The 25549-nt window shown below is 35.9% G+C and overlaps 1 protein-coding gene across 3 annotated transcripts; it reads left to right on the top strand.

The window, feature by feature from the left end:
* Window positions 1–1707: 1707 nt before the first annotated feature.
* Window positions 1708–22772, top strand: ZNF404 (zinc finger protein 404). Of its 3 annotated transcripts, none has more exons than XM_087870868.1 (5): window positions 1708–1774; window positions 2675–2755; window positions 11939–12014; window positions 14523–14649; window positions 20854–22772. In XM_087870868.1, the coding sequence occupies exons 3-5, from the start codon at window positions 12006–12008 to the stop codon at window positions 22374–22376; spliced, it is 1659 nt and encodes a 552-aa protein (XP_087726994.1). In that variant the 5' UTR covers window positions 1708–1774; window positions 2675–2755; window positions 11939–12005; the 3' UTR covers window positions 22377–22772. The 3 variants fall into 3 exon arrangements, with proteins under 3 accessions (XP_087726994.1, XP_087726995.1, XP_045627758.2); XM_087870869.1 differs by adding an exon at window positions 12223–12298 and having other exon boundaries at window positions 1748–2755; XM_045771802.2 differs by having other exon boundaries at window positions 1748–2755.
* Window positions 22773–25549: the final 2777 nt, after the last annotated feature.

Raw genomic sequence — 25549 nt, 5'->3', positions numbered from 1 at the left:
TCTGTAGCCCTCAGTTTGTTTCTCATAGTCCATAGTCTTTCATGTTTCATTCCCCCTTCTGATTACCCCCCCTTCCTTTATCCCTTTCTTCCCCTACTGATCATTCTAGTTCTTATGTTCCATAGATGAGAGAAATCATATGATAGTTGTCTTTCTCTGCTTGACTTATTTCACTAAGCATTATCTCCTCCAGTGCCGTCCATGTTGTAGCAAATGTTGAGAACTCATTCTTTCTGATTGCTGAGTAATATTCCATTGTATATATGGACCACAACTTCTTAATCCAGTCATCTGTTGCAGGGCATCTCGGCTCCTTCCACGATTTAGCTATTGTGGACATTGCTGCTATGAACATTGGGGTGCATATGGCCCTTCTCTTCACTACGTCTGTATCTTTGGGGTAAACACCCAGTAGCGCAATGGCTGGATCATAGGGTAGCTCAATTTTTAACTTTTTAAGGGACCTCCACACGGTTTTCCAGAGTGGCTGTACCAACTTGCATTCCCACCAACAATGTAGGAGGGATCCCCTTTCTCCACATCCTCTCCAACAATTGTTGTTTCTTGCCTTGTCTATTTTTGCCATTCTAACTGGCGTAAGGTGGTATCTCAGTGTGGTTTTGATTTGAATTTCCTTGATGGCTAATGATTTTGATAAAAGTTCATTTTTAATTCGGTCTTTAAAAGACTAAAATAAAAAATAACAATAAATAAATAAATAAATAAATAAATAAATAAATAAATAAATAAATACAAGACTTTTTGTGTGCCTCCAAAAGTACTGTGGGCCCTAGGCATTTTGCCACTGTGCCTCATGAATGAGTCAGCCCTTCTAGGATGTGTCTTGGACAAAAGTCACCGAGACTCAGTGTTAATGGAAAAGAACCTCCCGGGCACGAGGAATTTCGGGGTGGGAATGTAGGTGTGAGGAGGAACGGGGCTTAATAAATTTTATATAACCTCAAAATCTGAAATACAAGCCATTATGACATCCAAAGAACTCTGAAACAAATCACGACCAGAGACACAACCACACACACACAGTTACAGACACACAATGGATTCCAGTGTCACAGAATGAAAACCCAAACACACCTACACCTGCCCATTGTTTCTTTAAAACAAATGCATAAGGGGCACGTGGGTGGCTCAGTCGGTGGAGCGTCTGCCCTCGGGTCAGGTCTTGATCCTAGGGACCTGGGATCTAGCCCCGCATGAGGCTTCCTGCTCAGCGAGGAGTCTGCTTCTCTCTCTCTCCCTCTGCCCCTCCCCCTGCTCATGCTCACACTCTCTCTCTCTCACTCTCAAATAAATAAATAAAATATTTTAAGAAATAAACAAATGCATACCTAACACCTGCTGTGCTCCTGGCTCTACCCCAGCCGCTGGTACTACCCCGGGGTGCAAAAATCCTGGTCACCTCACAGATCTCGCAGACCTACGGAACCACCGTACCCAGGAGTCCGCTGCCTCCACTTCCCGCAAGCCGGGTCGAGGCTCTGGAGTCCGCTGCCCTTGCTCGGTTTTCTACAGCCTGGACTCACATTCCGCTCGCCTCCCTCACTGGCGCAGGACTACCTGAGGTTAAGCTCTTCCACAGGTCCGCTCATCAGCCGCGCGCCGGCAAACGCTTACGCCTGCGCACTCCGAGCACAGGCGACCGCACCTCCGGCTCCCAGCGGGCCGGACTGCATTTCCCAGAAGACACCGGGCTCGCATCACCCTCGATTCCTGGGTCCTTTTCCGGTGTCTGAGCAGCTGTGGTCCCTACACGGTGAGTAGGACCTACCCAAAGATAAAAATCAGCGGCGGCATCCACAGTTTCCAACCAGAGCCGGACGGGAATCCTTGGAGGGGGTGAGAGGCTCTCCCGGCGAGGACAATCTGGGAACTGACAGGGCGTGTGGAGCCCGGAGTCTCAGGCCTGTGTCTGCGTGAACAGCAGAGATGTGTCTGTCTATGAGAGACGTGTGTGTGTGTGTGTGTGTGTGTGTGTGTGTGTGTGTGTGTGTGTGTGTGTGTGACACTGTGACAGCGTGTCTTCGTGACGGCGTCTGCGCTTGTGTGTCAGATACTTGATTGTGCTTATTTAACTTCGTGGCTTATGGGTGAGCGACAGTTGTGTGGCCATGTGGGTTGTCATTGGAACTCATGGCTCTAGGCTCCGCGGATCCTCCACCCTGTCCCTTCACAGCCACTTGGGGTCTGCCGCGGATAAAAGAGGGAAGTCAGATTGTGAGCCTTAGAATGGAAGAATGGAGAATCACAGCATGATGACACAGACTTGATCTTGAGATGAGATATTTTGAAGCTGCAATCAGCCCCAAGGCATGCTTTCTGGGAAGACCTGATTAGCTTCCAGGAGTAGGATTCCCTCCTGGGAGGTTCCCCCTTGGAAGCTCCTAAAGGTCCGCTACATGTTTCATAACCACAGCATTTCCAGAACTCTGGCCCCAGGACCCTGCTGTGAATTAGAGACCGATTTCTCCTTGGACATCAGTGATCCTGGCCTCTCATACTGGGAAGGACAACACTATTCCAGTATCCTTTCTACTCCTATTCTGGTTGTGTGTGGGGCACTGGGTGAGAGCGTGTGGTCATGGAGGGTGTTTTCCAAGTTACTGTGCTATCCAAGAAAATCCTGATGTTTCATGATTGCCTTCTCTTTTCCCAGTGCTGCCTGTCTCTTAAAAAAAAAAAAAGATACTGAGAGAAAAAAAGACTTTTTGTTACACATCTAAAAGTTAAAGTTCAGGTGAGTTTGTGTTTCCTCGTTATTCATTAAATGCACTTGAATTTTAAAGATATGAGACTCTTTCTTTTCCTTCTGCTGAAATGTCTTGCCTAATAGTGACGTATCTGTGAACTGTGTGTGAGGCCATCCAGATGGATCACCCTTCTCAGGGTCCCCAAGCCGTTTTCTCCATAATTTATTTAACCTGTTGCCTACTGTTAGCTATTATGTTTCTAATTTTTGACTACCAACTAAATTAGTCTATAATGAACATCATTATGCATAGATCTTTATGTCCTTTTACAGTCATTCCCTAAGGATAAATTTCTAGTTTTGAAATTTAAGTCAGAGACCAGATATTTATAATATATCAATATGCTTATACTCATTGGAATACAATGACTAAAAGACATAGTTGCTCTCCTCAGACGACTTGTTATCCACTAAGGAAATGAAATCAGAATAGGAATAAGTAAGATGGAAGATGTGAGATGTCCTAGAGAAATCCAGGTGACCTGCTTTGGGAGTTCATAGGAAGAGACATCATTCTGTCTCTAACAGTCCTGCCAGAATATTGTCACACTGTGAAAACTCCCTTGTGTGACCATACCACACTTTGTTTATTCATTCCCATGATGATGGGTTGTTTCCCGTATTTGACTATTATGAATAAACCTTCTATGAACACTCCTGTACAAGTTTTTTTTTGGTGGACATATGTTCTTGTTTTTCCTGGATATATACTTAGGGGTGGAAGTGGTTGACTTAATTTGCACTCCCCTGCAAGTATGGTTACTTCTCAAACTGGCCATCACTTGCTATTGTTAATCATTTTAATTTTAGTCATTCTGATGTGTGTGTAGTAGTATCTGATTTTAATGTGATTTTAATTTGCATTTTTCTGTTAAGTAATGATATAAGCATCTCTTCATATGATACTGCCCATTTTGATATACTCTTACAAAGTGTCTATTCAAATCTTTGGTCCATTTTTTAGTCTGTTTTTTTGTCATTTTCATATTGATTTGTAGGCATTTTATGTATATTTTGAAGACAAGTCCTTTGTGAGTGTATATAAACATATATATGCCTCTGTGTGTGCGTGTGTGTGTAAAGAGAGAAACAGAGAAAGAATATTTTTTTACTAGCCTACAGCTTCTTACTTTCTTAATGGTATAATGAAGAGAAGTTCTTAATTTTAATGGAGCTATTTACCAAACTTTTTCTTTTATGGTTATTGCATATTCGTTCTGTTTAAAACATCTTTTCCTGGGCAAGAAGGGACAGCTCTTCCTTATGGTAGAATTCCAATTGTAAAAGGTAGAAGGAAAGAGGAACATAGAAAGTGGCCATTTAGGCAAACACCACAGTAATAGTGGTTTCAAACACAATCAACTGATAGATGCTAAAAGTAGTGGGTGAAAATTTGAGAAGAAAAAGGATTTGCATAGTGTCAAATATTTCCAACTACCCAAGATGCTTATTAACTACAAAGGGAAAGGCAGTAACTTTACAGTAGAGAAACCCAGCAGAAAGAAGTTTAATCAAGCCATCAAGGTTAACATCACCATAATAAGACATCAGTGTCATGAGCCCTTTCTTATCATGCAAAGAGAAGGACACAACACCGCTGCGGTACTGCCAAAATTGTACAACCACATTCCAGTTACAAAAATATTAGAAAAACCAAGCGGGAGGATAATTGACAAAATAAATGATTGGTACTCCTCCAAAGTGAAAAGGTCATGAAGGTAGGTGTGGTGGACAGACTTTATGGTGACCACCTGATTGCTGCCTGCTGTTGTCTGTGCCATTGTATAATCCCCACCCCTGGAGTGCAAGCAGAACCTGTTACTTGCTTTTAGCCAATAGAAAATGGCAAAGATGAGGGGGATGTCACTCCCATGATCAGGTTACTTGATACGGTTAATGAAATGGTATGTCACTGCTGTGGTTATGTTATGTCATGTAGGACCCCATTATAGTAGACTAGAGCTAGAGGCTCTCTTTGGGGGCTTGAGGAAGTAAGAGGCAATGCTGGACAAGCCCATGTTGCCAGGAACTGCAAGTGGCCTCTAGGACCTGAGGGTGTCCACCAGTGGACAGCCAGCAAAAAGGGGCCCTCAGTCCCATAGCTGCAAAGAAATGAATTCTGCCAACAATCTGAATGAACTCTGAAGTGGATTCTTCCCCAGTTGAACCTCTGAGTGAAAACACAGCCCAGCCAACACCTTGTTTGAGAGTTTATGAGATCAGCCTAAGGAGAGCATCCAGCTAAACTGTGTGCAGATTCTGGGTCCACAGAAATTGTGAGATGATAAATATGTGTGGTTTAAGCTAAATTTGTGGTAGTTTGTTATGGCAGCAGTTGAAAACTATTACCATAAGAAGACTGCGGAGATTGGAAGAGACTAAGGAGAAATAACAGCTAAATGCAGTGTGGGATCATGTATAGGATCCTGGAAAAGAAAAGGACATTAGCGTGAAAAACTGGTGATATTTGAATAAGATATGCCATCCATAGTATTGTACCAATGTTAATTTCCTGGTTTTGATCATTGTCCTAGGTAAGATATTAACATTAGGGTGACGGGTAAAAAGAACTGTCTGTACTCCTCTTGTAACTTTTCTCTAAGTCTAAAATAAGTGAAAATAAAAATGAAACCAAAAAAAAAAAGGAAAATTTTATATATCCATGATCATGAAGATGTTTTCCTATTTCTTCTTCCAGGTTTATTGTTTCAGTTTTCAAATGTAGGTGTATGATCCATCTTGGATTTATATCTGTGTATGTAGTGGGATCAGAGTCAAACTCAGTTTTTGCACACAGATACCCAATTGCTCGGGTACCTTTTGTTGAAAAAGACTGACTATCCTTTCTGCTCTAAATTGCAGTCAGACTTTTTTTGGTGAAAACTGGCTATATATGTGCAAGTCTCTTTCTGGACTCTCTATTCTATTGGTCTATTTGTTAATCCTGTGTCAGTATCACTGTTTTAATTACAGTAGTTTTATATCATGTCTCAATATCTAATGTGATTTTGACAACTTTGTTCTTCAGAATTGCCCTGACTTTTCTGGGTTCCTTGCATTTCCATATAATTACAGAGCAAGTTATTTTTAATTATCCCCCCCCAAAAAAGCTCCGCTGATGTTGTTGGAGATGCATCAAATCAATAAATCAATTTAGAGAGAATTGATAGTTAAAACTGAGTCTTCCAATTCATGAACATAGACTATGTTTCCATTTATTTAATCCTTCTTTAGTCCCTTAATGTTTCGATGTTTTCAGTCTAAAAGTCTTGTGCCTCTTTTGTTAGATTTATCCCAAAGTGTTATACTTTTTAGATTTCTTAATAAACTGTTGGGATTTTAAAATTTAATTTTCTAATAACTTTGCTTTAATACAAGTAGTTGTTTTATACTTTGACCTCTTATTCAACAATCTTGCTAATAAATTCATTTTTTCTAATAGTTTGTAGAACTGATATTTCTTTCAATGTACAAAATCATGTTATCTGCAAATAAAGATCGTTTTACTTCTTTTTTTCCAACCTTTGTACCTTTCATTTCACGTTTTTCCCTTATGGTATTGGATAGATCTTACAGTACAAAATTTAGTAGAAGTGGTGAGAATGGACAACCTTGCCTTGTTCCTGAATGCAGAAGGACAGTGATCCATATTTCACCTCTCATGTAATCATAGCTGTAGTTTTATTCTGGAGATCCCCTTTATCAAATTAAAGAAATTCCTTCTCTTCCTAGTTTGCTGAGAATTTTTGTCATGAACTGTGGTTGAATATTATCAAAATTTCTGCATCTAATGAAATGTATGAATGGCTTTCTCCTTTTTTATTTAAGGTTGGAAGATTATGTTGATTGATTTTTTTGAAAATTAAATGACCTTTATATTTCTAGACTAAATTTCTCTTGCCCTCTATATATCACCTGTAGCATATGGTTTAATATCCTTGCTAGTATTTGGTTTAATGTGCTTACATCTATGTTCATGAGAGATGTACTGTAATTTTCTTTTCTTGTAATTAATGTCCCTGTCAGGTTTTGATACCACAGTTACGCTTCATGACATGGTCCATTTATTTCTGTTTTCTAGAAGATACTGAATTTGACTTGTATTTTTAATTCCTTAAATGTTTGGGAGAATTTTCCACTGAAGCCTCTAGGCCTGACATTTTATGAGAAAGTCCTTAATAAAGATTTTATTTCTTTAGTTAAAAATAACAGTATTCAGATTTTCCATTTCTCCTATCAGTTTAGTTAAATTGTGTTTTCAAGGAATTTTTAAATTTCATCTATATTTTCAAGTTCATTGTCATAAAGCTCATGAAATTCTGTTACCAATTTAATGTCTGTAATATATGTAGTGATAGCTCCTTTCATATTCCTGATATTTGCATTTATTTTCTTGATTATTATAGCTAGAGATTTATCAATTTTATCTCTTCAATGAAATAGTTTTTGGATTTATTGATTTTTCTTTGTTGTATATCTGGGTTTTTAATGTCACTTCTTTTAGTATGCTCTGCTTTCTACAGGTTAAACTTGCTTTTCTTTTTCTAGCTTTCAAAGGTGGATCATTGATTTTTAACCTTTCTACTTTGATAATACATACATTTATGTTTGGATGAAGTAGGTAAAAAAATATTTAAAAGAAAGAAGGAAATAAGAGGACAATTATTACAAATGCTCATGCTATCCACTGGGAGAAAATAAATTCCAGATTTACTTAGCAGGGACATAATTTGACAAAGGATTTCTATCATAATTTCACTACTGATTTACTTGCTATGTCAATATATCTATAGTACACCTAACAACTGTGATGGAGATTAAACAATGAGTGGCATTTATCTGCAGCATTTATAAAAAACAAAACAAAAACATATTTAAAGCTAAAAATGTCTTTGTAAGCATTGGTTGGATGGCATCTCACAAGATTTGTTATGTCATACTTTCATGATCATTCAGCTCAAAATATTTTCTGGTTTCCATATTATGATTTGGTTTTTGACCTATACTTATTCAGAAGTGAACTTTTTATTTTTGGAAACATTTGAGAAATACCTGTTTTTAAGTTCTAAGTTCCAAGGGCTTCAGAATATATGCATTCTTTTTTATATTAATCATTTGAAATTTATAGATGCTCGTTTTAGGGCCCAGAATATTCTGATAAATATATTGTGAACATTTGAAAATAATGTATAGTCTATAGTTTGGGAGTATAATGTTCAATTAGGTCAATTTGATTAATCGTGTTCAAACTTCTATGGCCCTGCTGATTTTTTTTTCCTCTTCCTATTATTTTTTTTAAAGCTTTTTTTTTTAATATTTTATTTATTTATTTGACAGAGATAGAGACAGCCAGCGAGAGAGGGAACACAAGCAGGGGGAGTGGGAGAGGAAGAAGCAGGCTCATAGCGGAGGAGCCTGATGTGGGGCTCAATCCCATAACGCCGGGATCACGCCCTGAGCCGAAGGCAGACGCTTAACCGCTGTGCCACCCAGGCGCCCCTCCTCTTCCTATTATTGGTTACCAATGGAGGGTACTGAACTCTCAAATTTCAATTATAACTTTGTCCTTTGATTCTGTTGACTTTTGCTTTATATATTTTAAAGCTATGTTATTAGATACATAAGAAATGTAGGACTACCATTATATTCTTCTTGAATTGTATGACATGTCTCTATTACTTTTAATACTTCTTGCACTGAAGCCTATTGTATCTGTTATTAATACACTAATACTAGCATTTTTCGTATTACTGTCTAATATATTTGTCTTTGTGTTTAAACTATATTTCTTATAAGCATCATAACTGATCCTGTTTTTCTTTTTAATCTAATCTGACAATCTTAGATTTATTTGCAATATTTAGTATATTTACATTTTACTACAATTACTAATACAATTTGATTTAAATCTGTCATCTTGCAATATATTTTGTTTGTACTGTTCATTCTTTAATTCTTTATTCCTCTTTCCCTGTCTTCTTTTGTGTTAGTCAGGTATTTTTATTATTTCATTTTATCTCTTCTATTAGGTTTTTCTGGTTGTACATCTTTGTATAGTTCTTTTAGTGGTTAACTGAGCTATTATAGAATGCATCTTTAAGACAGTCTCCCTTAAATTAGGACTTTTACTACATATCAAATAATGTAAGAACATTTTAATAGTTTAATTCCATTTATGCTAGTATTGTCATTTCTTCCTCCTATATTACAAGCCCCACAAGCATTATTATTTTTGTTGCTTTAAACAGTCCATTTGTTTAGTCATATTAGTCATATATTTACTATGTCATAGCTTTTCGCACATGCTTCCACCTGGGATTATTTGCCTTTAGCCTGCCTGCTCTCCTTTAGTATTTCTAGTATTGTAGGTCTGTTAATAAGAAATTCTCTAAGCTTTTGTTAGAAAAGATCTTTCTTTCACTTTCATTTAGGAAAGATATTTTCTCCAGGTATAAAATTCACAGTTGTCATTTTTTTTTCTTTCAATACTTCGAAGATAGAATTCCATTCTTCCGGCCACCATAGGTTCTACTGAGAAATGAACTTTTTCTTATTGTTGTTTTCTTATAACTGATATCCTTTTTTAAAACTACATACTATTATGATATATCTGTAAACTTTGTTTTTCAACAGTTTGGCCATGCTGTGCCTAGGTATGGATCTCCTTATTTTATCTGGTTGGTTTGATGAGTTTTTTAATTTATGTATCAAAACATTTCATGAGATTTGTGATGTTTTTGTCCATTATTTCTTCAAGTAAATTTTCTGTCCTATTTTTTTAGGTGTTCAATTTCATGGTTTGGCTGTCTCCTGTACTTCTTTTATGTTTTGCTCTGTTCTTTCATTTTTTTTCTCTCTGCATAAGATTATTGTTAATTTGGTTTTACACTACCTGATGCATTCTTAATTTTCAATATTATATTTTTAAATTATAAAGTGTTCATGTGAATCTTTAAGATTCTAAATCTCTATTGATATGCTTCATTTTGTATTCTGACTGAGCCAGCCAGGTGTGCCCCCCTGCTTTTTAAGTAAGCTCTATACCCAACATGGGGCTTTAACGTACAACCCTGAGATCAGTAGTACCATGCTCTATCAACTGAGCCCATTCTGCATTCCATTTTGCCCATATTTTCCTCTAGTTTTTTTTAGCATCTTAATCGTAATGTTTTCAAGTCCTTGTCTGCTAACTCAACTATGTAGGTCATTTCTGGGTCTGTTTCTACTGAGATTTTTTCTCTTGATTATCAGTAAACTTTTTCCTGTTTCTCTGCATGTTTAATAATTGTTATTGTTAGGTGGCATGGTGGATAATTTATTATACAGACTCTGGATTATGTTATCTTTCTTTAAGAATTTACTTCAGGGTTTTTTCAACCTTAGTGCTGTTGATGTTTTTGGCTAGGTAATTCTTTGTTGTGGGGGGCTTTCCTGTGCATTTTAGGGTATTTAGCAGCATCCCTGGTTCTCTATGTAATAGAAACAATGGCACCCCTTCCCACATTTTGACAATGAAATATGTCTTCAGACATTGCTGAATGTTCCCCTATTGAGAACCAGTGGTCTATAGAATCATTTTCAAAGTCTACTTCATTTTCCATTGTGTGAATGCACTATAGTTTATTTAATTAGCCACCCATCTAAGTACCTTTAGATTTAGTACCTTTAGATTTCTCTCCAGTTTTTTAAAAATTTTAACTAGCTTCTATCATACTCCTTTCTACATCTCTAGGCACATTTTACAGTTACTTCCTTTGGATGGAGATTCAGAAATGACCTTTCGGGGCGCCTGGGTGGCACAGCGGTTAAGCGTCTGCCTTCGGCTCAGGGCGTGATCCCGGCGATCTGGGATCGAGCCCCACATCAGGCTCTTCTGCTATGAGCCTGCTTCTTCCTCTCCCACTCCCCCTGCTTGTGTTCCCTCTCTCGCTGGCTGTCTCCATCTCTGTTGAATAAATAAATAAAATCTTTAAAAAAAAAAAAAAGAAATGACCTTTCATGGTTAAATTCTTATGCATAATTCTGCTTACATGTCTCGACTGCCCTAAGTTTTCACAAGTCTACAGGACACCATAACAGTGCTCCTTTCTACAACCTTATTATATGTGGTGCATCATCAACCTTTAAAGTCTGAAAATTGGATACCTATAAATGATAGTACCTTGTTGCTTAAAAACATCTCTTTAGTAAATCTTTTGATAGATAATGTCTTAATTACCTGTTCTTAGGTTTCACACAAGGGAACAAAAAAATCTGGGTTTTAAAGGCAGTATATGTAAAAAATAAGTTGGCCTTATAACTACAGAAATGTGATTCAAAACACATCACTTCTACTTATTGTTTGTGTTATGGGGAAATGTCTTTAATTCTTTGAACTTTCATTTTTTCATCTGTTGAACTGAGATAATAACTACATTGTGGAATTAAATGTCAATGTGTCTAGACTTCCTATCACATAGAAGGTTGCAAAAAAATCTATGTGTTGCTGTATGGCTTCAGTAAGAAGGAATTCACTCCTCTCTAGTGGGTACTGGGTGGGTTGGTTGCTGAGGCACAGGGAATGGCTCATGGCAGCAAAGTAGATCCTGTTAGGGAAACCCAGGTTAGTTATCCCAGAGGATCTCAAGAGTCATAGTTCTGGCTTAGGGGAAAGGCTTCACATGGGTAGGTGGTTTTACAGTGGTCAAGATTTCCAGGTTGGTCTCTACTGCTTTCTGTCTTCTATCTGGTGCAAAGACTTCATGCCCAGGTCCATCCCAAAGACATGAAGGTTGTTGCAGTTTGTGTTGTGTGGCTTGGTCTTTACTCTGGAAGATAGGTCTGGATGAGGATCTATTCAGTATCACTGAACAACCAAGGCTGGGTTCAGTTGGCTTGATAAGTATGAGAAATAAGGCAATGTGGGTGTCTGGACCCAGCTTTGGTGCAAGAGTGCCTCTGTTCTGTATCTACTCTTGTGTGTGGCTTGTATCTATAGGTATGGGGAAGGGCTTGGGTTTGTCTGGACTTCCCATATCCCCTGACACGTGTTCATGTATTTGGGAAGATGGAGAGTGGGCAAGGACAGTGGGAAGCAGGAATAAAGAGGAAAGAAGAAAGGCTATATTACCTTAAATAACTTTTGGAGTTCTAAGATACACCAGATCTCAAGGCCTCTTTTTCCTCTCCCAGCTCTGGCTTCTCTGCAATTGGCTTCTCTAACAAAGGAAACCCAAGGAAGATCAGCAGTTTGAAAACCATGGCCCAGGTAAGTGGATATCTATCTCCTACCTGGAATACTATGATTTTTAACTCTCGTAAAACTTTCATTCTTTATCCCCACATCTCCTACCTAGGAAGGATGTATCTCTGACCCTATTTCATGATTTCTCCCCTTACAGAGAAGGATGGTGTCCTCCTCATTTGTTCCCTTTTTTTCTAACTGATTTTCAATTATTTATCTTCTATGTGTTTAGTCTTTTCTCAAGAGCAGTGTTGGAGCAGTGCAAGAGTGAAGTATCTTGAAGGAAATATTTGAGCTTCCCTTGTCAGGTTTGTGGTTTTATGATATAGAAATGATGGTCCTGGGGCACCTGGGTGGCTCAGTTGGTTAAGCATCTAACTCTTGATTTTGACTCAGGTAATGATCTCAGGGTCATGAGATCGAGCCCCATGTTGGGCTCCATGCTGGGCATGAAGCCTGCTTAAGATTCTTTCTCTCCCTCTCCCTCTGCCTCCCCCCTCAAAAAAGAAAGAAAGAAAAATAAATGATGGCCTTATTTGATCACAGGAGAGAAAACTTTCTCCTTAGTTTTCCAGGGAGATAAGGGAGAATTGGGTTACGAATGGTCTCAGACTCAGGTGTGAGATGAGAACTCAGCTTTGAAAAGCTTTTAAGTTTGGGTAGAAATCGTATTGGTGTATGCTGAGAGAGAGAGAGACAGACAGACAGACAGACAACAGGGCCCTGGCTATGGAAATCACTGAGACTTTTGTATTGAAAGAGAAATTGCTGGTCTTGAATAAATCAGTGTTGTTCTGATCATCCTACATTAGTGTGTTCTAACTAGGAGCATGAGTTCAGTAAGGGATTGTAGTAAGAAAGATCATCTAGAACAGCAAATGGTAGATGATACCGAGCAGTGGAGAAGAGGTTAGGATTTGTGTCCAACCTACATATCATAATAGTATAATACTTTAAATTTAATATTATTTTAATAATATTATTAATGATACCTTAATACTTTAAGGAAGATTAAATCTGATGTCTTTAACAGGGAATAAATAAAAACATTAACTTGTGAGAATAAAGGAAGTGCTTATGATGCATTATCTGACACATATTAACATCTTGATAAAATTACTTAATTTTACACAAACTCCATTTCCTGAGATAGAAACTTTATCAGCTTTTTGAAGTATAATTGACAAATAATTAAGTGTATGTATTTTGTCTTTTTAAAGCAGATTTATTGAAATATAATTGACAATAAATTGCTCATATTTAAAGTGTAGAATTTGGTAAATTTTGACTTATGTATATACCTGTGAAACTATTACCACAGCCAAGATAATGAACATATCCGTCATTCCAAAATTTTTCTCATGCCCCTTTATAATTGCCCCTTCCTACCTGCCCCCAAACTTGCCCTTCATGCCCAGGCAACTGCTGTTTGCTTTCTACTGCTATAGGTTAATTCCCACTTTCTAGATTTTATATAAATGGAATCATACATCATGTATTCTTTTTAAATCTTATTTCACTCAGCATATTTATTTTGAGATTCATCCATATTGTTGCATATATTAGTAGTGCATTCCATTTAATTGCTGATTAGTATTCTATTCTCAGTATATACAAAAATTTGTCTATCCACTCCTCTGTTGATGGATTTTTTAGTTCTTTCCACTTTTTGGCTGTTAAAAGTGAAGCTGCTTCATGCACAAATCTTTGGGTGGACATATGCTTTCATGTCTCTTGGGTAAACACTAGGAGTGGAATGGCTGAGGAATATGGATGTTTAACTTTTTAAGAGATCAATAAACTATTTTTCAAAGGATTTACTGTTTTACATTCCCACCGTCGGTATGTGAGAGTGCCATTTTTTTTCACATCCCCAGCAACACTTAAAATGGTCAGTCTGTTAAATTTTAGCCATTCTAATAATTGTGTAGTGATACTGTATCCTTGCAGTAAGCCATGGCAATCATAAGGCTCACTTCATACATTACTTGTCTCTCAGGGATCACTGCCCAATATTTTCTGTCTTAAAAACCATCGTTTCATACAATTTGTCCATGTTTTTTGTTATTTCACATGGGAGGGTAAATCCAACCCATGTTACTCCATCTTAGCTATAAGAGATTTTATAATCCATTTTGGGGAAAAAAATGAACAATTATTTTTACAGATTCCTTGAAGAGAAAAGATATAGGGACTTGTATTTACTAATAGTATGTGATTCAGGTACATAGTAGGTAATATTCTTATATATACTGTTTCATTTAATTGGGAAAGTCTGTTTACTTTATTCATTTTCATACATTTAGGTATTTAAGTTTTCCTTTATTTTTAAAGAAATTTTGTGCACTCCAACAGGATTCTTCAAGACTGTGTTGGCACCCTACTTCAGAAGCTACTGTATTTATTCTCGTCATGATCTTGTAACTTCAGCTTATTTGTTTTTCTATATTGCCCCCTTATTGCAATTGAGTCATTCCATCTTGAACATTTTTTCTTTACTGTTATGAATAATACCTGGGTTTGTCTTTTCAGGTGCCATTGACATTCAGTGATGTTGCCATAGACTTCTCTCAGGAGGAGTGGGAATGCCTAAATTCCGATCAGAAGGATTTGTACAGAGATGTGATGTTGGAGAATTATACTAACTTAGTCTCACTGGGTAAGGACATCTGCCTGAAGGGATATAGAATCTGCCATCTGGAATAGCTACTTTCTCCACTGTATATTTTATGCTGTAAGCCGAGAAACCAGATAAATTTCTTCATATTCATATTCTCCTTATTCTCAAAGGCCTAATTTGACCTTTGTTAGATGGAAATGGGCATCTCCATTCAGCACCTGGATCTCTTCTTTCATTTACCTTCTTCCTACTTCCCTCTGCCCTATCCTGCAATTCCTTCTTTTTCTAAAATAAAGGTTTGAATTCTAGGACTTTTTCTGCATAACCAATGGCAAAAAAAAAAAAAAAACCCCACAAATTTTATATTATGTGTATGTTCGGAATATCTACAAATATTCCATTTTAATTGCTGGTCCAGCTATATGGAAAACAGGTAACATGGGGTCCTGGTTTTCTCTTTTCTACAAAGAACCTTGGTAATTTTTAGTGTAGAATGAATCAAGAACATTATCTTTTTAGTATTATTTTTATACTTATAGCAGTGGAAATGTTGGCTTGCAGTGGTATCTTAGTTTCTACTGAGAAATTAAAGTCTTTGTTCAGTTTTTGGAAAATATTTGACCATTCTTTCCTTTCTTCTGGGACTCCAATTATACCTATGTTAGATCTTTTGTGTGTATCTCACAGTTCTATCATGTATATATCTCCTTTTATCTCTATTATTTTCTGTTGACCTGTATTTCAGCTCACTTATCCTGTATTCTGCTATCATGAGTCTGCTCCTAAAAATGGGTTTTTCATATCATATGTTGTCTTTTTCAGTTCTAGAAATTCAATTTGCCTTATAACATCTATCTTTTAAAATTCTTCATTCTTTATTTACTTCTTTTCATTACTGTTTTTTCATCTGTTTTTCATCTATGGGCATGCTTATATTTCTTCTTTTCTCTTGTTATTCATCATATGGTAATACCTCTTCAAGTTACTAGTAATTGTGATTGTATGCTGGATATTGAATACAGAAGAACTGAACAGAAGCACTTGGGTGGCCCAGTCCGTTGGGCATCCGACTCTTAGTTTCAGCTCAGGTCATGATCTCAGGGTTGTGGGATTGAGCACTGCTCAATTGGGCTCTGTGCTTGGCCCTCTCCCCCTTTTCCTCCCCCTGCTTTCTCTCTCTCTCAAATAAATAAATTAAATCTTAAAAAAAAAGAATTGAATGGTTTCCAGATGATGGTGTCTTCCACCAGAATATTTACATTTTCCTCTATTAATTGATAGCATGGCAGGCTGATCACTATAATATAATCAGGGATTGAACTAGGTCAGTGCTGGTTTTCAGTTTTGGTAATTCTCAGCTACTTTTTTTTTTAAATCACTTTGCCTTTACTGCTAGCTTTACTCAGAATTAGTAAGTTTCTGCAGGGGAAAAGTGGTAGATCCTCAGGGCCAATTCAACACTTCTTCGTGGCTCTTACTGTTTATTTGTTTTGATTTCAAGCTTCCTCTCCCAAAGGGTCTTTTGATTCCAGAAGAAATGTTGAAATTAATAAGCTGATCATCCATTTAATATGCCAGGAAAAGAAGAGCACAACACACTTAAAGGAAGTAGAGGAAAGGAAATAATAAAGGAAAGAACAGAAATTAATGAAATAAAAACCAAACATACAAAAGAGCAAGTCACAACTATAAATTTGGTTATCTCAAAGAATGAATAAAAGTAGTGCAACTCTATCAACATGAATCAAGAAAAAAATCTATGTAAGGAAAAAAGGCACCACATTACAAACCATGAAGCCTTGAAAATATGATATTTTGAAAAACATTTTGCCAAAAACTTTGAGAAATCAAATGAAATAAAATATTAGAAATTTTTAATCTACAAAAAAATTCCACTCAAGAAAACTAAAAAAACAAAAAAACAGGGCACCTGGGTGGCTCAGTTGGTTAAGCGTTTGTCTTCAGCTCAGGTCATGATCCCAGGGTCCTGGGATTGAGCCCCACACTGGGCTTCCTGCTCAGTGGGGAAGTCTGCCTCTCCCTCTCCAACTGTCTCGCTCCCCCCATGCTCTGTCTCCCTCTCCCTCTCAAATATATAAAATCTTTAAAAAATAAAAATAAAAACATGAAATATATTTATGATAGCTCTTTCAGTATCCTTATCTACTAATTATATTATCTGTATCGTTCCTTGATGTGTTTCTTTTGATTAATTTTCTCCTAGTAAGGGTCATATTTTCCTGCTCTTTTACATGTCTGATAATTTTTTATTAGGTGCCAGACATTGTGACATTTACTGTGTTAGGATGCTGGATTTCTAATATTCTTATACATATTTTGGGACTTTGTTCTGGGATGTAGTTATGTAATTTGGAATCTGTTGATCCTTTCATATTTGCTTTGAAGCTTTGTTAGAGTGGGTCCAGAACAGCTTTTAGTCTAGGGCTAACTTGGCCTCACTACTGAGGCAATATTCTTCTGGGGACTATGTTTGATGCCTTGAGTGCTATGGGGCCTTTCCACTCTGGTTGGGGGAAACAAGAACTATCCCCTGCCCTTTGGGACTTCCAGGGGATGTTCTGCCTACTCCTATCTAGTAGTACATTATTTGTTCTCATTGGTTTTCTCACACGGGTGTCCAGATTCACGTTCAGCCACAGTTTCAAGGGGATTCCTCTACAGATCTCTAGAGATCTCTCTGTGCAGTTCCCTCCTTTCTAGTACTCTGCCTTGCAAGTTCTGCACTTCTTTCTTTCCCTTAATTCTCTACTCTGTCTTCTCAACTCAGGGATACAGCTGCACTATTTTAGTTTCCCCTCTGTGTGCTTTGTTCTGGAAATTCTCTTTAGACAGTCAGCTGTGGTACTTGTGGGGCCCACTTCATTTGTTTCCCTTCCCTTGGGAGAGTTCTATCCTGTACTATCGATTTTCCAATATTTGAAAGATGTTGTTGCATATATTTTGTTTGGTTTTCTAGTTATTTAAGTTAGGAGGGCAACTTTGATCCCTCCTAATGTTACATGACCAAAAGCACAAATTATTAACTCTGTCTTTGAAAGCTTCTTTGCACTTTAGTACAAGAGGTCTTAGATTCACCTTGTATCTTCCCTGACCTGGACTAGGAATTAGATATTTCTCCAAGGCACCCTCATTAACATCAGTGGGAAATATTTTAGAGAGACTGAAACCTGGACAACAAGGAAGCTAATTGTAATCACATTTTTGTGGGATAAATATACAAGGAGGGCACGTATTGCATGGAGCACTGGGTGTTATATGCAAGTAATGAATCATGGAACTTTACATCAAAAACTTGGGATGTACTGTATGGTGACTAACATAATAAAAAAATTTTATTAAAAAATAATAAAAAGGAAAAAATATATACAATTTTTAAATTATTCTGTGGAAATTGGTTTGTTTAGATTTTCCATCTCTTCTGGAATCTGTTTCTGTTATGGCCTTACTTTTATTTTGAAATAATTTTAGATTCACAGAAGAGTTATAAATGTGGTACAAAGAGTTCCATATATCATTCCCATAATGATAACATCTTACATAACAATGGTAGATTTGTGAAAGCTATCAAATTAACATTTTATAATACTATAAGCTAAATATTTAATTTAGATTTCACCAGTTTTTGCACTAATGTCTTTTTTCTGTTTCAGGATCCAGTTCAGGATACCACATTACTTTTAGTCAGCCTGTGTCCTTAGTTTCCTCCAAATGTGACAGTTTATGTTTTTCCTTCTCTTTCTTGACATTGATACTTTTGAAGATACTGTTTGGTCAGGTACTTAGTAGAGCACCTCCAAATGTTGGTGTGTTTGGTGTTTTCTTATGATTAAACTGAGATTATGGATTTGGGGGAAGAATACCAGAGAATACCTTTTTCATTGTATGTTAGGGGTACATGATATCAACATGATTTATCACTGGGGTGCTAACCTTAAAAACTTATATAAATTGGTGTCTGCCAGTTTTCTTCATTGAAAGGTTATTATTTTTTTTATTTTCATATCTTGTTAGAAGCAAGTCAGTAAATTTAACTGGGGTCAGTTTTTATAAATTATATTTTTTTAAAAAATCATCATTTCATGTACATCTCAAATTTATTTGCATAGTTGCCTTTAATGGATGTTCCTCCTAGCTTTTGTTCCTTAAATAGGGAGGCTAGCGGTTTGTTTGCATGTGTTAATTGTAAAATTTTATTTAAAAATTTGTTTTTATTATATTGATTTCCCTTTTCCGTATTCCTTCAGTAGACTTTATCATTCTCTTTCTAATTTTTTTCTTTTCCTAATTTTGGATTTAGTATTTAATTCATTCATCTTAATTCTTTAATTTTTCATTAGATGTAAGCCTTTTAGTCTATGAGTTTGCAGCACTATAGTTAAAGGCCATAGATTTTGATGTATTGTATTTTTATTATCATTGTTTTCAAGAAGTTCTGTGGTTTCAGTTTGTATTTATCATTCTCTAACAGTAGTTGTTGATTTTTATCTATCAGTAGAAAGTGTTTTGGCTTTTTGAGATTGCTACTCATTTCTCATTAGTTCAGAGAATATTGTTTGCTTTACTTCAACTTTTTGAACATACTGTACTTCATTCATAGGAGAATCCCACTTGCCTTCAACTCATACTTAACCCATTTAGCAAATTAGAGTTCTTAAGGCTGATCCACTGTCCAGATAGCCAATTTTTAATCTATATTCAACATTATCCTTTGTTGTAGAGTCCCAGGCATTTGGTTTCCCAAAGTCTGTTCCCATAGCACTTAGTTATTTATTTTTTCCCAACATACTCAAGTTTCTTAGATTTTCATAAGCCTTTTAAAATAATATTAACTATGCAATTCCTGAAATACATTTCTGTGAAATTCAAGAATGATTGGCCTTGGCTTAAAAGAATGGAAGGGAGAATTTGGGAATGTCATTAGAGAAACAAAACATAGCATCAGTAGGATGGATGAATAATATTAAAACTCTGCTGATGAAGGTAATACACCATCTGATTGTCTTAATTGAGATAAAGCAATCATGAGTAGGCACAGGGAAGATGGAACAATGGTGGTAGAGACATGTATAACAATTTAAGGTGATAAGCAATTGGAAAATGATCAGGTGTCACCTGTTTCCATTTATATTTTTGACTGAGCTAGTTTGGATGTGTATATTTCTCACCTGTAAGGTAAATGATAGAGGAAAACATATTTTACTGTAATAAGGTATGAGAGATTAGCCAGGAAGAGATGGTTGATAACTGTTGCATAATTTTCAGAAACTAAATGGATATTTTACTCAGCTGCCTTCCCCAGTAACCTTAATTTTCATTCTTATTTACCTTTACTTTCATCCAAGTTAATTTTTAAAATTCAGTATTTTATCCTACAGTTAATATTTACCTTGTGGTAAGGACTTGCTTTGCAGTAATAGTTAGGAGTTTTGAGGTTTAGAGTAAGAAAATAAGTAGTAAAACAAGTGAGAAAATAAATATGTAATAGAGAAAAGGATTTTGAAGACAAAAATTAGGTGTTGGAGTATAAAGGATATGAATTTACTTAGAGTTAGCAGAGGCAGCCTTTCTGAAGAAGTGATTTCTAATCTGCAACACCCGAAGATAGTAATTTAAAGGTGCTAGGTAAAAGGATTTCTGAAAGGTGGAGCACCTGTGTGAAGCCCCAGGAAATGGGAAAGGTTATGGTATGTTTTAGTAGCTGAAGGGATGCATGGGGATAGTATATAGGGAACAAAAGATGCCAAGGGGTTGGGATGAATTTGTGTAAATAAGACAGATCCTTTTTATTCATGATTATGTGTTTAGGGTTTTACTCTAAAATAAAGACAAACCATTGAAAAAATTACATAGAGCCATCTGATAGATAATATTAGAAATGTAGATCTACTTCTCTAGATTCTGATTCACTCAGTCTCAGTGGAAATCTAAAAGGTAGTGTATATAAGAAGTTCCCGCTATAATTTTGGTCCACACTAAATATGAGAAATACTGACTTTTTCTCTTTGCCTACTCACAAACTTTACAGTTTTCAATATGAACTTTCATAATTTTCTGAGGCCTTTTTGTCTTTTAGAAATTTCATGACAGTATTTTAGGATTTTATGACCCTTTTACTTCTAGTGAATATACTTCTCAATTTATCACTGTTTTTACTCTAGGAGGCCCCTCCTCATCCCCAGTACAGGAAAATAGCATTTTTTTTCTTTTCTTGTTTTCTTTCAGACTTTGATTTTACAACTGAGACCAACAAGTTATCTTCAGAAAAAAGCAGTTATGAAGTAAATTCATACCATCAGGAGACAATGAAAAGAAGTAAAATCTTCAACCCTACGAGGTTTATTTTCAGAAATGACCCACAATGCAGAATTGAATTTGGGAGAGAACAGGGTCCTAACATGGGGTGTTTTAATCAAATGACATTTATAAAACATATATCTCTTCCTCTACACCAGAGAATTCACACTAGAGAGAAATCCTATGAATGTAAGGAATGTAGGAGGGGCTTTAGAAAATATTCACACCTTACTGAACATTTGAGAGACCATAATGGTGTGAGACCCTATGAATGTATGGAATGTGGAAAAGCCTTTATAGTTCTCCAGCATTTTATTAGACATAAAAAAATTCACACTGATTTGAAACCCTATGAATGTAATGGATGTGAAAAGGCCTTTAGATTTTATTCACAGCTTATTCAACATCAGATCATTCATACTGGTGTAAAACCCTACGAATGTAAGCAATGTGGGAAGTCTTTCAGACGTTATTCTCACCTCACCGAACATCAAAAAATTCATATTGGTTTGAAACCCTATGAATGTAAGGAATGTGGGGAAACTTTTAGATTGTACCGACATATGTGCCTACATCAGAAAATTCATCATGGTGTGAAACCCTATATATGCAAGGAATGTGGGAAGGCCTTTGGTCATCGTTCAAGTCTTTATCAACACAAGAAAATTCATTCTGGTGAGAAACCATATAAATGTAAACAATGTGGAAAGGCCTTTGTTCGCAGCTATCTACTTATTGAACATCAGAGAAGTCATACTGGTGAGAAGCCTCATGAATGTAAGGAATGTGGGAAGGCCTTTAGTAGGGGCTCAAGCCTTCTTAAACATAAGAGAATTCATAGTAGTGAGAAACTCTATGACTGTAAGGACTGCGGGAAGGCCTTCTGTAGAGGCTCTCAACTGACACAACATCAAAGAATTCATACTGGTGAGAAGCCACATGAATGCAAAGAATGTGGGAAGACATTTAAGCTTCATTCATACCTTATTCAACATCAGATAATTCATACTGATTTGAAACCATATGAATGTAAACAATGTGGGAAAGCCTTCAGTCGTGTTGGAGACCTTAAAACACATCAGTCAATTCATGCAGGGGAGAAACCCTTTGAATGTAAGGAATGTGGAAAAACCTTTAGACTTAATTCTCAACTAATTTATCATCAGACAATTCATACTGGTTTGAAACCATATATATGTAAAGAATGTAAGAAGGCCTTTCGTTCTATCTCAGGTCTTTCTCAACATAAGAGAATTCATACTGGTGAAAAACCCTATGAATGTAAAGAATGTGGTAAGGCCTTTAATCGTAGTGATAGACTTACTCAACATCAGAGAATTCATACTGGTGTGAAACCACACAAATGTAAGGAATGTGGAAAGGCCTTTACTCGTTGCTATCAACTTACTCAACATCAAAGATTTCATAGTGGTGAGAAACTCCTGATGTAATGAGAGTCAGAAAGCATTTAGCTTTGGCACATCCTTTACCATTATCACTATTCTACCACCTAATGATGTTATGGTCAAGATTAAATTATTTAATGTAAAATTTAAATGCTTAAAGGGGCATCTGGCACATAGTATTTGCTTACTAAATATTGTGGTTTTTTAATGATAATCACTATTATTACTATACATAAATTCATGTGGAAGGAAGACCCTATAAGCATATTTTTAAAATGATCAGTGCTCATTCATATTTTCTTCAGATAATTAATTCTGGACAAAATCCCATAGAATATACTAAACAAGACCATTTATTGAGCTTTTATTCAAAGCTCAACCCCCTGAAGATTAATAATAATATTAAGAAACCCTGTGCCTTTATTAAATATTGAGAGTTCAGCTGTTGTGGAGAGTCGTTTGAAGAAACTTTCTTACAATAAATTCTGTTATACTGATAACATACAATCCACATGCCCTACAATTGAAATAAATTAACAATTTGGTAGCCAAAGACCTTGGTTGACTTAGAAAGGTTTTCCTTGAGTTTTTGAAAATTTTCAAATTTACATGAAAGGTAAATTGTTACAGGTAACAGTGTTACAATGAAGTTTGTTTGCCCTTCACCTAGATTCAATATATCTAATATTTCTCTCTCATAAATATGAACATGTATATATACAGATGCATATATACCATATATCATTCTTATTACATATTGAATATATTTTACATATATCATTTTGCTGAGTTTTTCAGTGAATGTTTTAGATATCACTTCACCTCTAAAAAGTCAACATACAACTCTTAGAATTAAGGATAATCTTCTAGATGACTATTAAACCACTATTACCTAAAAAACACTAATAAGAACCCTATATTGTTCTACGATATTCAGCCCATTTACAAATTTCTCTGATTGGTTAAAGAATATCTTCTAAAAGTGCTGGCTTCTTTAAAATCCAAAAACCAAACTAAGCTCATATATTTTATATGACTTCAGCTTATTGGGTCTAATAAGAATTGGTCTAGAATTTACCCTCCACTTCCTTTCATTTTTTGAAGACTCAGAGGAAGTAACCTATATAATGTAATTCCATACTTGTCCTGCTTTTTCTCAAGGTGGGCTTAACTTGTTCTTCTATCCTTTGTATTTACTGTGAACTGAAGTTTATGTCTAGAGGCTTAAGTTTCAGATTAAACATTTTTTATAAGACTACTTCATAGATAATAGTGTATTTAATGTAAAATATCAGGTGGCATACAAGTGAAACTATGTTTGATCTTTTTTTTTTAAAGATTTTATTTATTTATTTGACAGAGATAGAGACAGCCAGTGAGAGAGGGAACACAAGCAAGGGGAGTGGGAGAGGAAGAAGCAGGCTCATAGCGGAAGAGCCTGATGTGGGGCTCAATCCCATAACGCCGGGATCACGCCCTGAGCTGAAGGCAGATGCTTAACCGCTGTGCCACCCAGGCACCCCTATGTTTGATCTCTTGATTCATGTATTGACCACCAGTTCTCTCCATTGTATTGGTACATTTTTTTTCTTTGCAACTAGTAATCCATGTAAAGTCATATTGGCACTCCACTCAGAAATTTAAGCAGGCTATTATTTTAAAGAAATTAAGACCTCCCCAAACCCTCATATCTTATAATTACCCATATGTTTACCCTTTCTTATGCTCTTCCTTATTTCCCAATTCCCAATTCCCAATTGTCTGAATTTCCAACTGGTATCATTTTCCTTCAGCTTGAAGAACTTAATTTAGCATTTCTTGGAGTGCACATCTGCTGGTGGTGAATTTTCAGTTTTTTTAACCAAATGCCTTTGTTCTTGAAGGATTGCTTTTCTTGCTATAGAATTCTGGGGTTTGTGTGTATTTTTCAAAAGATAGACACTGACTTCTGTCCTCCATAGGTTATGAGAAGTCATTTGAATTATTTTTCCTCTGTATGTGTCATTTCTCTCTGCATGCTTTCAAGATTTTTCATTACCTTTGGTTTTCATCTATTTGAGTATGCTGGTGTAAGTGTAGTTTTATGTTACTCCTGTTTGAGGTTCTCTGAGCCTCTGAAATCTGTGCACTTATGCCTTTCCCCAAATTTGTCCATATTCAGGTATTTTTTTTCTGCCCTTGCTTCTCCTTCTGGATTCCAAGTACTCATGTTAAATCTTTTGATATTGTCCCACAGTCACCGGCTCTGTTATCTCCAACCTTTTTTCTCTTTTTCAGATTGGATAATTTCTATTGTTCTGTCTTCAAATTTACTGACTCTTTTCCTTGTCATTTCAATTACTCTGTTAAGCTTATCAAATGTTTGATTTGAGATATTGCATGTTTCAGTTCTACTATCTTCATGTAGTGCTTTTTTTTATAGTTTCTATTTCTTTATTAAGATTTCCTTTTCTTCATTGTATATTTTGACAGTGCTTTTGATTCCAGTGAAAATCTTTCATATATTGATTCATGATAGGAAAATAAGTAAATTATTTTTAACTTACGAAAAGTATCAGTTTCAAGAAATATTCCTACCCTTTTGGCTAGGTCACAACAACAGCTTTTCCTTTCCTTGGCATTCCAGATTTCGTTTGTTTATATGTAGTGTGATACTGGTGAGAAAACAAATCACACTGTCATTTTGGGAGTTTTGATTATGAAATATTTGCCAAGTTTTTTTTTTTTTTAAGCATGCCTTGGGGTTCAAAATACAGTAAATCTTTGCAAAAGATCTGTAAAACTCTTCAACCATTTCAACTAATGAGCACTGGCAAAGAACATAAGATAAATAAATTCATTGTTTTCTGTTTCTTTCAATAGTTCCATAAAGTGAAAATGATTCAAAATATTTACATGTATGTACTACTAAACCATCATACTTTTCATACTGTGGAGCAAATCAATTAGGGAGACATCAAGCTCTTTAAGATTTATGGAATTCACATTTTTAACTTGGCATATCTGGTTAATTACAATAGAAATTTTTTCATACCTAGTGGAAATTCTTTTTTGACATATAAAAGATTTTAAAATATCTATGCTATGAATCTGATTTTGTAGGCTGCAAATTGACAACATTTCTATTTGATGTGGAAGTTTTTTGAGGTAAAATGTACCCAGAGTATTAAATGGGAAATATTTCATATTGTACAGCTCATCTAAAGCTAGAGAAGAAT

Source organism: Ursus americanus, chromosome 21, assembly GCF_024610735.1.
Source record: "Ursus americanus isolate L20-20 chromosome 21, mUrsAme1.1.p, whole genome shotgun sequence".
NCBI classification, from domain to species: domain Eukaryota; kingdom Metazoa; phylum Chordata; class Mammalia; order Carnivora; family Ursidae; genus Ursus; species Ursus americanus.
The sequence above is the reverse complement of the archived record's forward strand: the minus strand, read 5'-3'. Positions and strand labels throughout refer to the sequence as shown.

Excerpts from the sequence above, each read along its gene's own strand:
- ZNF404 (XM_087870868.1), top strand. Across the intron at positions 14,650-20,853 it reads TACTAACTTAGTCTCACTGG|ACTTTGATTTTACAACTGAG; the intron begins GTAAGGACATCT and ends GTTTTCTTTCAG.